This window comes from Saimiri boliviensis, chromosome 3 (assembly GCF_048565385.1).
Source record: "Saimiri boliviensis isolate mSaiBol1 chromosome 3, mSaiBol1.pri, whole genome shotgun sequence".
Lineage (NCBI taxonomy): Eukaryota > Metazoa > Chordata > Mammalia > Primates > Cebidae > Saimiri > Saimiri boliviensis.
This window is the reverse complement of record NC_133451.1, coordinates 36,141,424-36,161,396: the sequence shown is the minus strand read 5'-3', so window position 1 is coordinate 36,161,396 and position 19,973 is coordinate 36,141,424. Positions and strand designations below refer to the sequence as shown.

General features: G+C 38.9%; 1 protein-coding gene across 1 annotated transcript in view; it reads right to left on the bottom strand.

Annotated features, from left to right (window-relative positions):
* The window catches only part of NWD2 (NACHT and WD repeat domain containing 2), a 203,344-nt gene that overhangs the window by 7,651 nt on the left and 175,720 nt on the right, over nt 1–19,973 (bottom strand). The window contains exons 4-6 of the mRNA XM_003927503.4: nt 10,617–10,820; nt 7,469–7,613; nt 2,355–2,944 (exon numbers count right to left, since the gene is read on the bottom strand). Of these exons, the coding sequence (XP_003927552.1) occupies nt 2,355–2,944; nt 7,469–7,613; nt 10,617–10,820 (939 nt within the window). The remainder of the gene's footprint in view (nt 1–2,354; nt 2,945–7,468; nt 7,614–10,616; nt 10,821–19,973) is intronic.

The following is a 19,973-nucleotide window of genomic DNA, read 5'->3' as shown; positions in this document are numbered from 1 at the left end:
TGAGTCAGACATTCTCCGGGAGAAGGTAAGTGAAACACAGGCAGGAGACCTGAAAAGAGGCACATTTCTTGGGGGACCTGACTCCTGGATAGTCAATAAACAAACTCAAGCTATTGGACAAAATATCTAGAAGAGCAAGAGCTCAGAAAGCCATTTCTTAAACTGATCAACTCTAGACAGTTACCACGCTCTCTGCCCTGGGACTGCTTATCTGTGCAGGGAATCAGCACATCCCACAAAAGTCCTGACCTCTTGTGCTAGAGCACGTGGAGATGCATCCCATGAACCTTTGACTTAGTCAAAATGAACGATATTTGTTCCCTCCACCGCCCTTTTGCTTCTTTCCTCCACAAGGAAAAGGGCCCTAGGGTGAGTGCAAAATGGCTTATGTGAAGGTTCACTCCTTTGGTTTCAGTTCTCATGTGCCCCTTGTGGTATTACTATCTTGCTTACTTGGAATAATTCTAAAGTTTGAAGATACACATACAAATTAGTGTTCAAAGGCACACAAACACATGCGCACACAATTTATTCAGATACAATGTGGACCCTAAATGCAAGCCTGCTACTTCATCTGGTGCTTAATTAAAGAAAGAGCTGGATCTTCTAACACAAGCAGAAAACCCAGCTGGGCTTGACATATTGAGGAAGAGCAAATTAGACTTCCTATGGACTTTTCGAAGGTAAGTGGAATATACCTGATTTTGTCTATGGGTTTACTTTGGAACATAATTCTCACAAATGGTGCAATGTAACTGTCTCTATTCTTGCCCTCAAGAGGACCAATTTGAGATTATGTAGCACATGCCAGGTTATGAGAATATTCATGAAGTTAAAGAAAGTTGTCTTCTTAAGAGAGTAAACATGGGAAGAACAACACAAAGCTTCAGAAATAACACCAGAATAAATAAACCACCACATTTTGACAGTAAGGGTAGAGGAGGTTAAACAAGTGGAATGAATTTCATCCTGTTTAGGCTGAAGAGCCAACTCTGCAGATACCACATTCCAAAGTGAGATTCCAGACCGCTGCGCAGAACTTGAAAGGGAGGTTCTGAAAACTAGTTTTGCTACTATTAGTGGATTACCCACCTCTAGCCTGAAAAAGGAGACTGGAGAAGCAGAGAAAAACGGTGGGAATCAGGGTGCTGTGGGTTGTATCTCTCACCACACCCTCCCTAAAAGGAGATTAGAGAGATGCCTGTCCTTCACTTCTAGCCAAGTTGAAGGGAGTTTAGCGGACCACTTATAGAATGCCCCTACAGCTTGTGGATGCAGGCCCTGGTACTTGGTGACATCTGGGAACCATGAAGGCTGAGTGACTAACGTTGACTAGCTGCTGTGATGGAGAAGTGAGACAGAGCTGCAGGGCTGGGACTGGACTGGAGATCTAGAGTTCCTTAGGGCAAAGCAATACCTAAGTGTTTCTCATGTATTACATGTGGACGGCAGGCTAGAGTGAGCTAACAAGGGTTTCTGTTTGTTTTTCCCAAGTCCTATCTAATGAGTGTGCTGGGCTGTAGAGAGGAAGCGCATTGCTGGATGTCTAGGAGCTGAGGAAGTAACCAGCTAAAAAATAGATGCATTCCCTTGTGTCAATGCAACTGTAGGTAGGAGATGCTCAAGGAAGACAGGGCAGAGGTACAGGAGGGGAAGGACCTCCAAGAAGCCATGAAAAGACCTCCAAAGAGATGGGAGGCAGCTTTCAACACGTGCTAAGATCAGGGAGTTCACAGCCCAGTTCAGAACAGTACTGGTTATATAAAAACTTTCTGGCCACCTTACCTGTCCTATATGCCCTACACTGTAACTTTACAGGAATCATAAATGTCATTGGGATTAGGAAAGGAGAGAAAGAAGAGCCATGTGGAAAAATAAAGAAGATCCCCATTTCCCATTGTATGTGCCTTGTTTATGAGAGGCCCCAGATGGGGAAGAAAAATGTAGACTGATATTTTCATTTTTACCTTACAGTGGTCATACTAATGACTGAACTGAGACTGATTTAGCAGACAGAAGAGACCAGAGGGGCTTGTCTTTGTCTGAAAGGGATGAGAACAGTTATTGAGACTGGCCTAGGTTTTCATCCAAATGGGGTCAGGGATAGGAACTAGCCCACAACATGAGTCTGAACAGAGAAAAATTGAATTTGCTTTCCAGTTGTACTCCACGAGTTTTGCTCTCTTAATATAACTGTTATACCCGCAAAAAGAAAAGCAATGAAGTATTCACTACTAAAAGACCAACTATAATTCACATAGTAAACACAGAAAGTAGAAATAAATTTGATTAATTTACCATTTTCCAAAAGTAAAAATTTTTACAAATATCCATGGGAAAGAATAAGCTTTTACCTTCTTTGCTACTTCAGCAAGCAGAAGGGTCTTTCCAGTGCATGGTCCACCATATATAATAAGAGGGTTGATGTGCCCGGTTTTGCTTGGAAGAATGTAGTTATGCACTATGTTGAGAGATTCACATTTGTACTCATAAAATGAGGCGTATGTTTTACATAATGAAGAATGTTGAAGGATTTCATCATAGAGTGTATCAGTTTCAGTGTCAAAATTCTGCTGTACTGTTGCCTGAATTATGTCAATCATGTCCTCATAAAATTGTTTGCCAAGTCCTTCGATGTAATGATTTTCTATTTCTTGGGAGTAGCCTAGTTTCATGTCACAATGAGTAACAGATGTGTACACTCTCAGATTAGATGATGCAACAATAGTAGGAATAAATTCATCCCTGAGTTTTATCAGCTTCTCTTGGGCTTCTGGGTCCCGAATAATCCTTGGTTCTGTTCCAGTTATATCCATGTATTTTCCCATCTCCGGGATTTTCACAAACCGCTCAATGTTAGCAATTTTCCTAATGTAGCAAACACACTTCTTTAGAAATGCTGGAGTTTGTTTTCCCAGAGCAAAGTCAAACTCATCCTCTATAGCTGAAAAAAAGTATAACAAGGAATTTATTGCTTAGAACAAGCAACACAACCACATTCTTAGTAGTCAATACTTAGTTATTAATGTTAGATTATTTTGCTTATGGTTTGTAGCAGAGTAATCTTTAGAATAATTTCTTGATTTCTTGTCTTTTTCTAACCAGCCAGCAACCCAGAAGAATAGGTTTTATATAAAATTATCTAAATTTCTCCCCAAGTTTAGGAAGAGGCTGGATACGAGCACAATAAAGAAAGCATATCAAATTTATAGTAGATATTTCTAATATCTATTATTTTCAATTGCTGCTCAGTTTCCCTCTCAGAATTCAGAGGTTCTAAGAGGGACTCATTTGGGCCAGGGAAGAAGGAAAAGGAGGAGGCTGAAGGATGTAGCTAGTTAACTCGTCCTTGTCAGCGTGTTCTTGACAAAGTGACTTCACCATTTTGTTTGAGGTGTATTGAGTCCTAATAGATATGATCAAATATCAATCCAAAGCACTTTTAAGGCAAAATGTACTCATATTCTGATGACTGATCGATTTGGGTGATCTATGTCACTGTTATGATGTCCATCAGAACAAGTACAGAAAAGTGACTTACTAACTTCCTCTAACATATACCATATTATGGCTTACAATACATATGCTTGGACACAAGTAAATATACATTATAAATCACCTGAGTCCCCATAAGAAAATTTTAAACTGGATCAGTAGTAATGAAAACATCATTGTGCAGAGAAAAATTAAAAATATGTGAAATAAACAAATGGAAATGAATTATAAAGAAAGTAGTCTTAAAATTGGCTGACCTTCTTTCTTCCTGCTTTTCCATCCCTTTCCTTCATCTAATTCCTCTTCATTGAACACCTTATGTATTCTAGGCATGCTGACAGTTGCTTAGTATACAATGATGAGAGGAAACAGAACATTGAGAAAAATAATCCATTAAGGAGCCCTATAAATGAAATGTTTGTCTCCTAGAAATTTGTATATTGAAACCTAATTCCAGGTGTGACAGTATTAGGAGGTGGGGTGTTTGGGTGATGAGGTCATGAGGGCAGAGCCTTTATGACTGAAAGTCATGTTCATATAAAACGTCTCAGAGAGTTTCCTTGCCTCTCCCTCCTTACGAGGACACAGCAAGATGACAGCCATTTGTGAGCGGGAAGTTGATCCTAACCAGACATGGAATCTGCAGGTGCTTTAATCTCAGATTGTGAATTTCTATCAGGGAGGTTCTGAATACACAGGGCTGGTCTGGCCATAAATTGAAAAAAATTATATGCTGGCCATAACCCCACTGTTAAGCAAAATCTAGAATATATGTACATATATTCTATAATGTAACTATTAAGAGTGAGAATTTTATTTAAAAATGGTGCCTTTAAGTGGAACTCTTGTGATAATATTTTTTCAGTAATGAGAGCCTTTCAAAGGAAATTTTCAAAAATGAAAAAGATATGTTCATAGCTGCCAGTGTCTAGTAAGCTGTGTCATGAGCATCAATACATTTTACAAAGCATTTTAATTGAGCAAGCTGGTTAAGGAAGCCAGTTAATGGAGCTTATAAACATATGTCTACTCTACTTTTTAAGAAAGCGTAAGAACTTGTTATAATGTAGATAAGGGAGGATGCCAGAAATCTAGACATCGTGAGCTACTACAGAAAGCAGCCTCAGGCTCATCTCTTTTCTAATCATCTGCGTAAAATGCTAGCAGTCTGGATTATCAGCTTGCTACATTCTGAGAGTACCATGAAGAGAAAGGAAGTGGTCAAACTGTAGTATCTATATATAATGCGTTATAATCAGAGATATGCCCTGCCACCTTTGACTCCCAGAAAACAACTCAACTATAACTTGACATTGTTATCACATTTATGGAAAGAGTGTATCAAGCAGAAGTGTTGATCATAAAGGGAGCAAAAAAAGAAATAAAAATAAACCAATTCGGCAGAGCCCATCTAACCTTGGCTCAGCAAGGGCAAATGCTGTACACAGAATGCCTGGTATGGTATAGACTTAAATATCCCTGAATAAATGAGAGCTGTGATACAAAGACAACTCTACAGAGTTATTGTTAGAGGACAAGTGCATGCTTTGCCTCTAAAAATTACTTTTTAGGGGACTTTTATTGATTTTAGGGGACTTATTGATTTTAGGGGACTACGGTTTTAGGGGACTTTTATTCATAATTTCTGATGCCTATCTATAAATATCATAAACTTTAGAATTTTAGGACATTATTAGAATATCACATATTTTCTGTTTTTGCACGCTCCTTAATGTCCTGAAATTTAACCAGTGACAGCACCCAATGAAGGTAATGGTAGAAACAGATTTCCAGTTCTGATAACTATCATCCATGAGTTACCATCCATGAGGAAATTTTCAACCCAAATGAGAAAGATCATTCATGAGAAACTAACTTCTTTAAGATTCCCAAGGCCCTGAGTTTTGATGTTCTCAGAAGGGCACCATTTTAGAGTCTAATTTATTTCTCTTCCTCTCCTGTTGTTTAAAAAGGGGAAAAAATTACATTAAAACATAAATAGTACACCTTTAACAGGTTCTATCCAGTATTCTTATTTCAAGATTTCTAAAAATATAATATAACAATACCCAGTTGAAAGAGTTGGCAAGTCAGCAATTTTGATTATGCAGACAGGATCCTAAAAGGAGTTTGAAATGCAAAACAAATCAAATTGTCATGAGGATGTAAATCTTTAGGAGATCCCTAAGCAGAAAACAGTCCACTTGCAGCGGCTCACATGAAATTCCTGATCGTCACCTGGCTATCCATGTGGACACAATTCTTCACTATGGGGACAGCTAGGGCAAGTGTTTGCTACTGAAATAACGAACACATGAGTTGTGTGATTGCAAATAAGAGGATGCCTTCCCCAAACTGGTGTCTTTTGCATAAATCATAGGAAAGCTTCACTGGTACTTTTTTTCTAAAACAGCTCTTGATGGAATAGGGATGTTCTGTCTTTGATAAAGATGAAGAGCCAGAGCCTCAAAGACAGAGCTAAAGCTTCCAAAGAAACAAGGATAAACCCGAATCTATATATTCTAAATATAGTACTTATACCTGACAATTTTGGTATTTTCAGGAAGACTTTAAACAAGACCTAATTTTTAAAAACAGCTTCTTTCTGGAATTTGTCAAAATGGTTTGTAACTTTTCTGAGGTTCACACATGTGTATCCAGGAAGAATGATTATCAAGTGCCTTTCAGGTTTTCACAAATGCTTTGCCACACCGTTCCAAAACCCATCTGGAAATGCAGCTATTACAGTTTTTCCTTCCATAAATTATTACTATCAACTTTCAAAATAAATGCTACCCATCTGACTACTTTTACCTAGTTGTGTTTGTTCCCTGGAAAGTATGACTGATGGATTTCTTCAGTTCTGTAGTTTTCTGAGCAACTTCTAATGATAAAGCTTTCTTTCCATGGTGAGAAAGGCCAACAGCTGAGCCTCTGTGCACAGAATACCTGGTAAGTATACACTGAAATATACCTGAATAACTGGGTAGGTTTTTATTTTAATGTTAAATTTGAGCCTACCAGATAGCTGGGGAGGTCTTTATTTTAATGTTAAATTAGATTCTACCAAATCCCTTGCACCACACCCTCAGATGGCTTCCTGTGTCACACAGAATAAAACATAAGGTTCTTATGATGGCCTGTGCTCAACTTCTATACTCATCTCTCCCTCCTTGTAAAAGTTAAAAGAACAACAACAACAACAAAACAAAAACAAAAACAACAATAAAAAAGCAAAGCTACTGTTTCTTTTTCCTGCTCCTGGAATGAGCTAAGCACGTTCCTTTCTCAGAGGTCTTGAACCTGTTGCTCCCTCTGCTGGGAATTCTCTACCTTAGATACATACGGCACTGTCAGCTCTGATTTTCTTCTGTGATTCAGGTCAAAAGTCATCTTCTTTTTGCCCACCTGATCTACATCTGGACCCCCACATCCTTTATCACTCACTGTTATACTATGACTGTGCTTCGTTTTAGTCATAATACTTATCAATCACTTTTGATATGATCTTGTTCATTTATTTGATTACTTGGCTATCCTTTATTAGTATTTTCCTCCCTCTAAAAAAATAAGTTGCAGGAGACCTGAGACCTTGCCTTTTTACTAAGCATTGTCTCCCCATTGCTTGGCAAATAGGAACCCAACAGGTCCATTAATATTTGCTGAATAAGCAGGTGAATGATGAATGAACAGCTCAATTGAGAAATAATGGCAGAATCTGGTCAATTCTATCCAGTGTCACTTCTGGCTTCTTTTAAAATCACATTTTCTAGAGAAGGTTTCAAGTTAAGGAAAGGCTTTTCTATGAATTAAAGCAAAAGAACATTTGCTTCCCCAGAACATGGGAACATTTAGAAAAATTAAATTTCACCCGGCAGTAAATGAGATCAAATTTGCAGAGCATTAAAGGGAAGCAGTAGATGTACATATTATTTATCTATTTCTTATTTTACTGAAGGTGTGGGAAAATTACCTGAGAACAGGTACCTCCTAGCCTGGCCGTGTTTCATTTTACCCTTCTCTTGCAACAGCTTTACAGCAGCCTTAAATATCTTCTTGATCTCATCTGATATCTCTTGCCATGTCTTCTCATTTTCAGCATTGGCAGAAGGCTGCATCTACAGAAATGTAAAAGGGAGAAATTAGTGTTACAATCATCAAAGAAAAATTGTATTTAAGAACAAGAAAATTTCGATTCGAAGGCCTACTATGTGCCAATATTATGATAAGTGCTTTATAGACAATGTCTAGTTTAATACCCCCAATAACCGTGAAACTTAGAAATTATTTCCATGTTGCATGTGAACTTGACCAAGTTACACAAGGGTGTGATCCAAATAGGGTGTGTTTGTTGGGCTTTCTTTTATACCATGCTTTTCGCTTTTGAGTTTTGATACAAATGCCGTAAGAAAACAATCTCTCTGGCGTCCTCCAAAGGGAAGAGAAAGTTAAAGGGGAGGTTGTTTTAGCTTCATTTGTTTTGATGATCCACTAAGAGATAAAATGGGAGGACTGCCTAGCAAGAAAATAACATTTATATAATCTTTACGATAATCTTACTCATACATTCACTTATTCAATAATAATTTATGCAGAAATATCATGTGGGGTTTTAGGAATAATCTAAATTTCCCTAGTGGATCATAAAAATAAATGAAGAAACAATTACAGCAAATTAAATAGTAACATATGAGAAAATCCCCCAGATCATATTATAAACTGGTTTCTTGAGGTATCTGGTTCTTTGCTATCTATATTTACTCCTAGCATCTTCAACTGGGAAATGGTTTGGGTTTACCCCAGTATTCTCAGTCAGAGAAACAATATTGTTACAGATAATTACTTTCAATAATACACGTGAGGGCAAAGAAGAAAAATCAAGGATTCCGATACGATTCGTGTTGCACAGACAAAATGCATTACGTTGGAAACCAGAACAACAAATACACAGATCATGAAATGGAGAACCGTGGGTAACTCATGCTTGTCCTCTTGGAACTGCCTGGTATGGATTAAATCAAGGACATTCTCTTTGGCAGAGGGTTGGATGTCTATGCCTTCTTGCAGTCTCCCTAAATATTCTATGCAATGAGCAGGTCCACCCTTTCCCTCTTCCTCTTTCATTTGCTTTTAAGAAACATATCATAGATAATAAACCTGGGAGCCAAGTTGGAAAGTAGATAATAATGTTTCCATCATGCTCAGGCATGATTCAGCCTTACTCCATCACTCTCCATAAGATGCAAGAATATAAATGAAGTGTTTAAAATGTTAAAGAAAAACTAAGAACTTAAAATTTTAAAAGAGACTATAAATAATAGGTAGACTTTACAAAGGCTTCCTTCCCCAGGAAACATACACACACACAAACTTTTCACAAAATAAAAAATACAACTGCCAAATTTGAAAACTCAATGTATGGACAGAACAAACACAGCTGAAGAAGAAACTGGTGAACTGGAAAAATGATCTGAAGTTATCTTCTGGAAAGCAGCACAGAGATAAGAAAATTGATCATGTGAATTGATCATTTTCTTCTTCAGATTCACATATACTATTTCGAGTAATTATTTGTAAGAATATTGTTTCTCTGGGTAGGAATATTGGGGTAAACCTAAATGATCATGTGAAATGATCAATTTTCATCAATTATGTGAAAGAGAATTAGAAACCGTGGAGAGCAGACTGAGACGGCCGAATATACATGTAATTAAGGAGCACAAGGACAGAACAGAGGGAACAGGGGAAAGACATTGTTTGATGAGATGATGACTGAGAAGTTTCTAGAATTAAGAGACTATATGAATTCACAGATACAGGAAACATGACATATACCCATCAGAATAAATAGATGCATTATAGAAAAGTGGGCAAAACAATAATATTTTCAGATTAGTAAACAAAGGGAGTTCCACTAATGGTACTTTAATCAATTAGTATTAAGAATTAATACATATTTCATTAAATTATTGTTTAATACCAATATTAAATCAATTAATATCACTAGTAAACCTTCATTGATGGGACTTACAAATGATATACTTCAGGAGAAGGAAAATTAGCCTAGAAGGAAAGTCAGAGATGCTAAATGGAAAGGTGAGTGACAATTGATGGTTTCTTAGCTTTGAATTTAGCAAATTATTAAAGGTGCACAATGTGATGTTTTGATATAGGTATACACTGTGAAATGATTACCACAATCGAGCTAACCAACAAATCCAGTACCTCACATAATTACCTTTGTAAGGTAAGAACACTAGAGATCTACTGGCTGGTAAGAACACTAGAGATCTACTCTCCCAGCCAATTTCAGGTTTATAATTAACTATAGTCACCATGAAAGTTTGTGCCCTTTGACCAACATCTCTCCATTTCCTCTAAATTCCAGACCTTTGTAACCACAGTTTTACTCTCTGTCACCATGAGCTCAACATTTTTAGATTGCACATATAAGTGTGATCATACAGTATTTGTCTTTCTGGGGCTGGCTTAGTTCACTTAGCATAATGTCCTTCCGGTTCATCCACGTTGCTGCAAATGGTAGGATTGCTCTCCTTTAAAAAGAGTGAATAGTATCACAATGTGTATGTATATAAATGTTCCTTAACCTCCTTCTACATTTTCTTTATCTTTTCATTTGCTGACAGACACTTAGACTGTTTCCATATCTTGGCTATTGTGAATGGTTGTGCACTGAACCTGGGATTGCAGATATCTCTTCAAGATAGTGATTTTATTGCCTTTGGATATATACCCAGAAGTGGGTCGTCCTATTTTTAATTTTTTGAGAAACTGCTCTTCTGTTTCCCACAGAGGCTGTCCCAGTGCACAGTCCCACCACCAGTGGACCAGGGTTCCTTTTTCCTCACATCCTCTTTAACACCTATTATCTTTTGACTTTTTGATGGCCATCCTAACAGGTGTAAAGTGAAGTGGTATTGTGGTTTTCATTTGTGTTTCCCTGAGGATCAGTGTGGATTTAGTTGTTAAAAGGAAACTTGGAGTCCAGGGCAGAGTAATTTTCTGTCTACTCTGCATTTTCTGTGCAGAATCACCCCTGGATGACGTAAATGGCTGAAAGTAAAGGACAGATCCACAGGCTGGAGGGAAAGGCAGCTTACTGCATTTCTATTGCTTCTCAGCATTTCTGACTTGGGTCTGAGGTAATAGGCTGCCGGCACCGAGTTCTCATCTCGACAGTACCACTCCTCCAGCAACTTGGTCTCCAGCTTTGCCTCTATGGCGGCATCCAAAATCATCTCAAACTCTGAGGCTTCAACTTCTCCAGGGATTCGGATATTCCCATATTTTTCACCTAATAGTCCCTGTGTATCAACAAGAAAGTTCAGTTTAGTGTATCACCAAGAAAGTTCATTTCAGCATTCACATCACATGGTCACTGAATAAATATCAATCAATAGATAACAAGATACATTGCTCCATCAGTTTTCTGTTTTGATCACAGTGGATAGTTGATTTCCTAAGTAAAATTAGATCAATTATATTACAACAAATTATTCACAGGCTGAGAAATGAGACTGCATATCACATCAGATGAATTCAAAATAAAGAATTTTTGCAGCCCATTTACTTTCTCAAAGTTTACATAATACAACAAAAGCTAATCTGCTCTGAGATTTTTTTGTTCATATCAAAGAAAAATGACATGCTAAACCTTAAAAATGTTAAACATGCAAAGCCTCAAACCAAAGAGCTGCTCTGTCAGGAACTGACAGCATAATTCTAAGCTTCAGATTCACATGCCTACAATAAAAAGAAGTATGATATCACTGAATGTGACACTACTAGTAACCCCACTGGTAACTAAAAAACAAACAAACAAACAAACAAACAAACAAAAAACCAAATTCAAAGTGTAAACAAGAGAGAATTTTTTTTCTCTATTAAACTGGTGAAAGAAACCTCTCACAGGAAAACAATGAACAAATATGTACTCAGCCTATGTCAAGGTGTGAGAAATAACCATAGAGTGCTGATGGGCATGTAAAATGATCCAGCATTTAAGGCCTAATCAGGCAATATGTATCAAGATCCCCAAAAATCTATCTAACTTTTTACTTGGGATTTTTTTCTTCTGGGAATTTGCCTTTAGAAAATAATTAAGGATACAAATAAAGACTTTAAAAAAAAGTTTGTGCTGAATTGGTTTTCTTGAAAGAATTGTGTAATAACCTAAATGTTCATTCAAAGGATGTACTACATTGTATCATACAACTATATTGACTTAGAGATATGTTTACAAAGATATATTAAGTGAAAAGGGTAAGTTACAAACTGGTATAGATAAGATGATTCCAGGCTGGGTGCAGTGACTCTTGCCAGTAATCCCAGCACTTTAGGAGGCTGAGGTGGGTGGGTCACTTGAGGCCAGGAGCTCAGGACCAGCCTGTCCAACATGATGAAAACCTGTCTCTACCAAGAAATCCAAAAATTAGCTGGGCATGGTGGCATGTGCCTGTAATGTCAGCTTGGGAGGCTTAGGCACAAGAATCCCTTGAACCTGGAGGTGGAGGTTTCAGTGAGCCAAGACTGCACTACTGTACTCCAGCTTGGGCAATAGAATGAGACGTTATCTCAAAAAAGAGAGATGATTCCAGTGTTTTTATATTACCATATAGAGAGAATATTACATACATATGTTAGAGAGACTATCGTGTATATATCTATACACAAACATACATGAAAAACATTTTATAAAAATACAAAGCAAGGTTATTATTAATGGCTATCTTTGGATGGTTTTAAATTTACATAGATCATTTAATAAGTTTATTGCTTTTTTATTAAAAACTTTTTTTTGGTATACATATATAATATTTTGTAGTGAGAAAAATAGCAGGTATTTAAATATTTTAAATGCAGTGGTGCAGGCCAGGCATGGTGGCTCACACTTGAGATCCCAGCATTTGGGGAAGCTAAGGCTGGCAGATCACCTGAGGTCAGGAGTTTGAGATCAGCCTGGCCAACATGGTGAAACCCCTTCTCTACTAAAAATACAAAAATTAGCCGGGCGTGGTGGCATGTGCCTGTAATCCCAGCTACTGGGGAGGCTGAGGCAGGAGAATTGCTTCAACCTGGGAGGCAGAGGTTGCGTTGAGCTGAGATCGTGCTATTGCACTCCACACTAGGCAAAACAACGAGACTCCATCTTAAGAAAAAAATTAGTGGTGCCACCTATTTGCTTTGTGCAGCAACCCTTTCATGGTTGCTGAGAGAGCTTAAGCCAGTGGTTGGTACAGTGTGGTCCTGGAACCAGCAGGATCTGCATCACCCGGGAACATGCAAATTCTCAAGCCCTGTCTCAGATCTACTGAAAAATAAACTCTGGTTACAGGGTGAGCTATCTATGTTTTAGCAAGTCTTCTAGGTGGCTGAACTTCTGGTTTAAGCTAAGAAAACTATTAGCTTATATAGCACTTAGTATTTCAATTAATCTTCATCTTATCTAGTAGAAATAAGGAGGGAACACAAAGGGCCTCTTATATAAGCCTACATTAACCAAAGCAATGTGTCTACTTTATTATATCCATGAGATGCTTTCTGTTCGATCTGGGGACATTTTTGTTCCTTCCTCTCGTTGATTAGCATTTTAGCATAAACTTTAAGCTGTGTTTATCCACCGGAAGGTGAACTGCAGGTTTGGCTTCCCTAGGCGGTACTTCTGACTACTTCGACTGCCTATTCAGTATTCACCATGCTCTTTTCATCTGAAACAGGCAGCTGAGAGAATAAGAAAAGTCCCTTGTAGATCTGTGTCCACATAATTTATGACCTAAACTCTGGAACTCAATGATAAGCTCTCTGAGGGAGAGGCCAGAGCTGTTTATTCCTGGCTCACAGAAAGGATTAAAATACATAGTTGTTGACTAAATGAATGAAACAAGACAGATGAAGAAATCATTAAAGTTTGTTCTGCTCTTCTCTGAAGCTTCTTTTTCAGTCAGAATAGTTCAATTCTCAGTAGGGAGAGTAACAGTTTGGGAAGGTACCAGTTTTGTGAGCAATACTCATTTCAGTCGCATTCCTTATGCAATACTAAGCAGGTATAGTATAAATGTATCTCTGGTTGGGCCATGTCATCTCTCTCTCCTTAGCACATAAGCCATCTCATATAACTGGTTTACTGAAGGTGACTGTGGATAACTGAATTCACTGCCTCAAGCTCAAGCCTCCTCAGTATTAGCCTCAACAACCAGAAAGGAAGTAGATCTAACTTGGCTGTTCTTTTTGGTTGCAAAAGCCCCTCTGGAAGGGGCTAGAATGCAGGGATGCCATATTACTGGTATCCATCATTTCAGCGTGGTATATGAGGGTTCTACAGAGGGTGTGCTATTATTCCCAACCCACTGTATTAGCCTGAAGGCCAATTAAGAGCAATTCTACTTTAATCTGCATTCGGCCATTCTTAATAACATATTCATATAACAAAAACGACATACCTCTAGTGGTTTCCCAACTTCTAATGATTTCCTCTTCTAAAATCTCTTATGCTAAACAAATAGACATGACCTTTCATTTTACTACACATACAGAGGAACACTATCTTTTTTAGGGTAACCAACCTAGTGATTATCCCATTACCTTGACTAATTCTGAATAAGGATAGCCAGCACTCTTAGTTGGGGCTGTATGCCACTAAGAATGAGGTTTTAATGCTGGGATGAATCACACGGATGAAGTAGGAAATAAGAATGTCTAAGCCAGGGGTCCCCAAACTATGGCCCGCGGGCCGCATGTGGCCCCCTGAGGCCATTTATCCGGCCCTCGCCGCACTTCAGGAAGGGGCACCTCTTTCACTGGTGGTCAGTGACAGGAGCACAGGATGTGGCCGTGCCGCAAAGCACAGCATCGCTCATGTACGGTACAACTTCCAGTGATGCGGGATGCATGCATCATGGCTCCTGAAGTGCATCATATGACGCACATCTGGTCTGTGGCTGCAGCGCCCCACATCACCGGAAGCAGTGTGAAATAACAGCAGAAGTAGGAAGAAAGGCAAAGCACTATAACCATTACTACACAGTACAATGGCCCTCATACTCCCCCAAATGTACAACAACATAATGGCCCCTATAACCTCTCTTTGCCCAAAAGTCTCCCCCCACATTACTACACACCGTGTTCCCCCTATTATAAGACCCTGTCTTATATTAATTTTACCCCCAAAATACGGGGGCTGTCTTATTTTTAGGAGGTGTCTTATAATAGGGGAAACATGCAGCAGTGGGCTTCCCACAGAAGAGGCCCACCGCTGCTGCAGATGTCCAGGACGCTGTATACACAGTGTCACAGGCTGATCACCGCCATCCCTGTATACAGCACTGGAGGCAGTGCTGGGCCTGTGACACTGTATACCACTGTCTGGGATAGTGGAGGCAGCAGCGCTGGCTGTGAGGGGTGTCACACGTTGCATAGTCCAGCCCTCCAATGGTCTGAGGGACAGTGAACTGGCCCCTGGTGTAAATTAGGGACCCCTGGACTAAGCAGTAGGCATTGGTGGAGTCCAAAAACATATACAGATGGAGTTTGGTCATTAGTGGAGGACCAGGAAGACAGGCAGCATGTTAAACATGAGATTTAGTAATTGACAACACTCCATCTAGTAGCCAGTGAGGTCTTGGAATATCAAGGACTCAGCTGCTACAATCCAAGGCAAGACCAGGTCGGTTTCAGGCATGAAGCAGGGAAAAGGACAAAATAGAGAGTACAGAAACAGGATCTCGTCCCAGGACAGCACCACCATGATTGCACAGCAATGTACTGCTGGTTCTTCAACTTCTTTCTGCTCTAAACAAGGCTGGTCCTAGAGACTAGGGTACAGTCAAATCTATGGATTGGTTTCTAAAATGTGCTCCACAGATCATCTACATCTGGATCACCCAGGATACTTACTAGAAAGTAGGTTGCTGGGTTCATTCTCAGATGGAAAGAATACTGTGAGTGAAGATTCACAGGAACCTGCACGTTAAAATGAGGTTCCAAAGGAATTCAGAATTTGAGAGCCATTGCTGTGGGCAGTGTATATGTGGTCTCATGAGGAATGGTTAGCAAGTACTGAGGGCACAGGGCCTGGACCACAGTGGATCATTGCAAAAATTGAGGGCTATTTAAAAATAATCATTCTTTTCAGTTGAGCACCTGGCACCAAATACTGCAATTATTTAATCAATATAGTAAGGCAATATGTTCCTTAAAGATTACTAAAAAAGAAAAAAAGTCCTCATCCTGTTCAAATAACATATATTGAGTGCCTATGATATATAAAGTGGTAATACAGGACCTCAGAAAGGTAATACTGTGCTACAGGCTTAACGTTACGTATTGGATTGTTCTCCCTTAGTCTTTTCCTTCTCTCTATTGATTCTTCCTTTAGGTGGAATGCTCATAAATCATGAATCAGTTAATTTTTAGGAGTCTGAGCCAGGATTCCACCTCAGTCTTATCTTGCTATTTGAGAAACAGCAAAAGTGAATTTTGCTGCCACATTTTTCAGTAAGACATTTTTGGTTTTGTGTGTATGTATATGTACGTGTGTGTGTGTGTGTGTGTGTGTGTGTGTGTGTGTGTGTGTGTGTTTACAGTTCTAAAATAACACAAAAATATTTACAAATAAGGCAATACACAGATATTTGACCAGGAACCAGAGAATCAATTTAGACAGAGGGGCAGTCCAATTAGTTGCAAAGTCCAGCTCATATGGCCAATGGACCAGAGCAGGGGTGGCGGTGGGAGACTAAGTTCAAGAGGCTAGCAGCTAAACTCTAGGCAGCAAGATGGATTCTACTGTTTTGTTTCCTAATTAGACTATTCCTTAGCTCTGCAGCCATGGGGAGTACCCGTGAATGACTTTAGGGCAGGCACAGCAGCTATGATCAAGAAGGCATCCTTCTCTGTTCACTGGCAATAGAGTATTCATTCCAGCCACTGAAGAAGAAACATTTTCCACATCCTTCTGACCTAGTTCTCAAGAAGCTTGCTTTTTGCTTAGTTAAACCAGCTTTGCCAGTTTTTAGGGAAAAAAATTGGTGCAGAGATGAGAGACTACATTCAATTTTGCATTGAGATCAATTTTTATGTTACACTATTGATTCATCTGCCTATGACCCTAGACAGAAGAAATGCATATGACTGAAATAATTTTGTACTTTTTATTTAATTGTTTAAATATTCTGTCAATACACATGTGAACATAAACATATTCCCATATGTTTTTGCCTATCTGTGGCAATCTATAATCATCTCTCTCCTACTCACCTTACCAAATGTGGAAATACATTTAAATCAGCCCATTCTTAAACACTGAAGACACATAGTATCAGCTAGGCAGAAAGCAACAATCCAACACTCAAATATAATCTGGGGAGTTAAGTCCAAAGGGCTGAAAAGTCTAAGAAAAATTTCTGACTTTTAACTGTAGTTTCTGCATGTATAATACTAGAATTACAAACACTTCTTGATGTTTTGGAACTGCATAGAGGTAGTGGTTGTACAACACTGTAAATGTAGTAAATGTCACTGAATTGTCCACTTTAAAATGGTTAATTTTAGGTTGTGTGAATTTCACCACAATTAAAAAATACTTTCTGAACCATTGAGCTCTTTAGAACTATGAACTTACATGTAAAAAGACTCTCTACTTTTTCAAATCTCCTTTTCCTTCTTTATATGCTGATATAGCTACCTAAGCCACTGCTTTCAAAAGCTTAGAGTTAACATTTTCCCTCAATTGATTTTTTTCTTTTCCATTGGGCAAATATTGATTACTTTCCACTCTGCTCTTCATGTGCAGTTAGCTCTGCCTGGGCTTGCAACTGAGAATCTTTGGGGTCTGAGTCTATGGCATGCAGTCTGCATCGTACCCAACAGAACAGAGGGGTAAGTATTCTTGAAGGTACTGATGAACTCAGTGTGTCCTTGACTTTATTCTGTGGTGGGATGTCAGGAAAGACAGCGGAGGGTAGACTGTTTGGGGCTATGGATACCATGCTTTCTTGGGCATGAGGCAGCTGCTCCCTGGACTGCTGTTTGTGAGCCATTGCTCATGGGAGAGCTGTAAAGGAAAAGAGATCTCCACTCATCCTCCTCCACAAACTGGTGCTGTAACAAGCTGAAGCACATACTCTTTAAATGCCCTATTCTCCCAATCTAATCACCAGAGCAAGGGAGGTGGGTCTATTTCTCTCTTTCTATAAGCTTCTACTTGTTAAAATTTTATGATTTTATGCATAATTTTCCCTTACATATGATCTCATTTAACACTCAAGAATCTGTGAAGTAGGGAGAGACACCAAGCCTCCCAGACCTCAGCAAGCTTGCTGAGATCATGTTTCCCAGAAGACAGGGTAGTGCCAGCATTTTAAAACAGAAATTTAAATACAATAACCCCATTCTTTCTACTTTGTCAAGTTATTTTGCTACTTCCCCTTCTGAGAGGATCTTAGAGTAGCTCATTTGATTGTGATAGTTCTTACAGTCTGTACACCTGGCAGGGCTACCGTGTGTGGATGTGCAGGCATCCAGTTGTGTACTGCACAACTCCAGGTAGCACTGTGGTCAGTGTTATATGCATATGCTATATGCCTTAGGTGTTGGTATTCTTTCTACTTGGTTCATTCCTTTGGGTGGGAGAATGGTGGTTGTGATGCATTCCCTGGAGCTCATGGCCAATGTTAAGAACTCTACTGTAGAGTGAGACCACCTAAACCCTGCCAAAGAGCCAGCTGCATCTTATTCACAACTTAACATTATTTACTCAATGATTTGTAAGTCAAGAAGCACCTATACATCTATTTAAATTTGTAATACAAACACAACATAATTTATTTAGAAGTAAATCACAATGCAGTTACTCGAACTTTAAGTTTTTCATGTCACAAGTAGAGGAGGAAATGGTGAAATGGGGATGTGATGGTTAATTCTATGTGTCTACATGACTGTACCACAGGATGCCCAGATACTTGACTAAACGTTATTTCTGGTTGGGTACGTAATGTTGTTTCTGGATGAGATGAGCACTTGAATTGGTAGACTGAGTAAAGCAGATGGCCCTCCCAAATGTGGGTATGTACCATTCAATGCATTGAGGGCCTGAAGAGAACAAAAAGACAGAGTAAAGGAGAATTTGTTCTCTCTGCCTGACTACTGAGCTGAGACATTGATCTCCTGCTCTTGGACTGGGACTTATAACATTAGCACTCTTTTTTCTTCAGCCTTTGCACTTGGACTGGAATTTATACCACCAGCCTCCCCAGGTCTCCAGCTTGCAGATGGCGGATCATGGGGCTTGCCAGACTCCATAATTGCATGAGCCAATGACTTATCATAAATCACCTATATATAGTTGATTGATTTTGTTTCTCTGGAGAACTCTACAGGAGGAGATGGGGAAATGATAATAAATTGCAAAAGAGTAATGACAAGTGACTAAAACATTCCCTGTTAAAATAATGCCCACATTAAAGATAATCTAGATAAGGTCTTTAAGAAAGTTCGTATTTTTGGCACCAACAGACATGAGGGTAATATTTTTGGAAAACTGCTCATTTTTCAATTATTACAGATACATGCTTGTATGCAGCCTTGCCAAGAATGAATGTTAGCAGATATATCTAGCACATTAAGTATTCTTCATTCAAAAACATTCAATTATCTGGATATTCATGATGGTGCTGATGGTCGATAAAATTTGATATTCATTGGCATCTCTTTATGGGTAAAAAAAAAAATTCCCACATTATGTATACAGTGAGCCTGTGTTTCACATACCACAAATAGGAGTCTCTGAAATAGGATATATTGACAAAGGGATACACTCAGGGGTACAAATACTTAATCTAATCTGCAGATAAAGAAAGAATATCTTGAGGTTAGTAGAAGACAAGGCATTAGGAGTGACCTAAGTAGATTGTTTTGTCTCTCTGAGTTTCAGCTTTCATATTTGTTAACAGAGATAAAACTCTTCCTTATCTGGCCACCTATCTTCCGTGGTGTGTGACGAGAATCAAACAGGTACTGAAGGTAAAAGCACTCTGAAACATAAAGCACTTGGCAATAATATAAAGCATCGCTATATAAACATAGTTTATAGAGCAACACGTATACATGGCATACTAATACATATATACGCAGAATAGAAACAAATGCTAAGAGGTACAGCTGGGTAGATAGAGGAATGAAGTGCTTCTTGATAGAAAAGACAAATAGAGGCTAGAAGGGAGGAAAAAATGCCCAGGTAGTTGCTTACAGGTGGTATGAAGGTAAGAAAATGTGTGGTCAGATAAGGACAAACGTATCAATGCTGCAGGGGTGGAGAAAAAGAGCTTGAAAAGAATTATGCTGGGTTAACTGCGCTAGCTAGCTGGAACCACAGCAACAGATGTACAGTCACCTTTACGGGGAACACAGGCAGTACTGTAAGGGTAGGTGGCAACCCACATGTAAAACAGAAGTTTACAAAA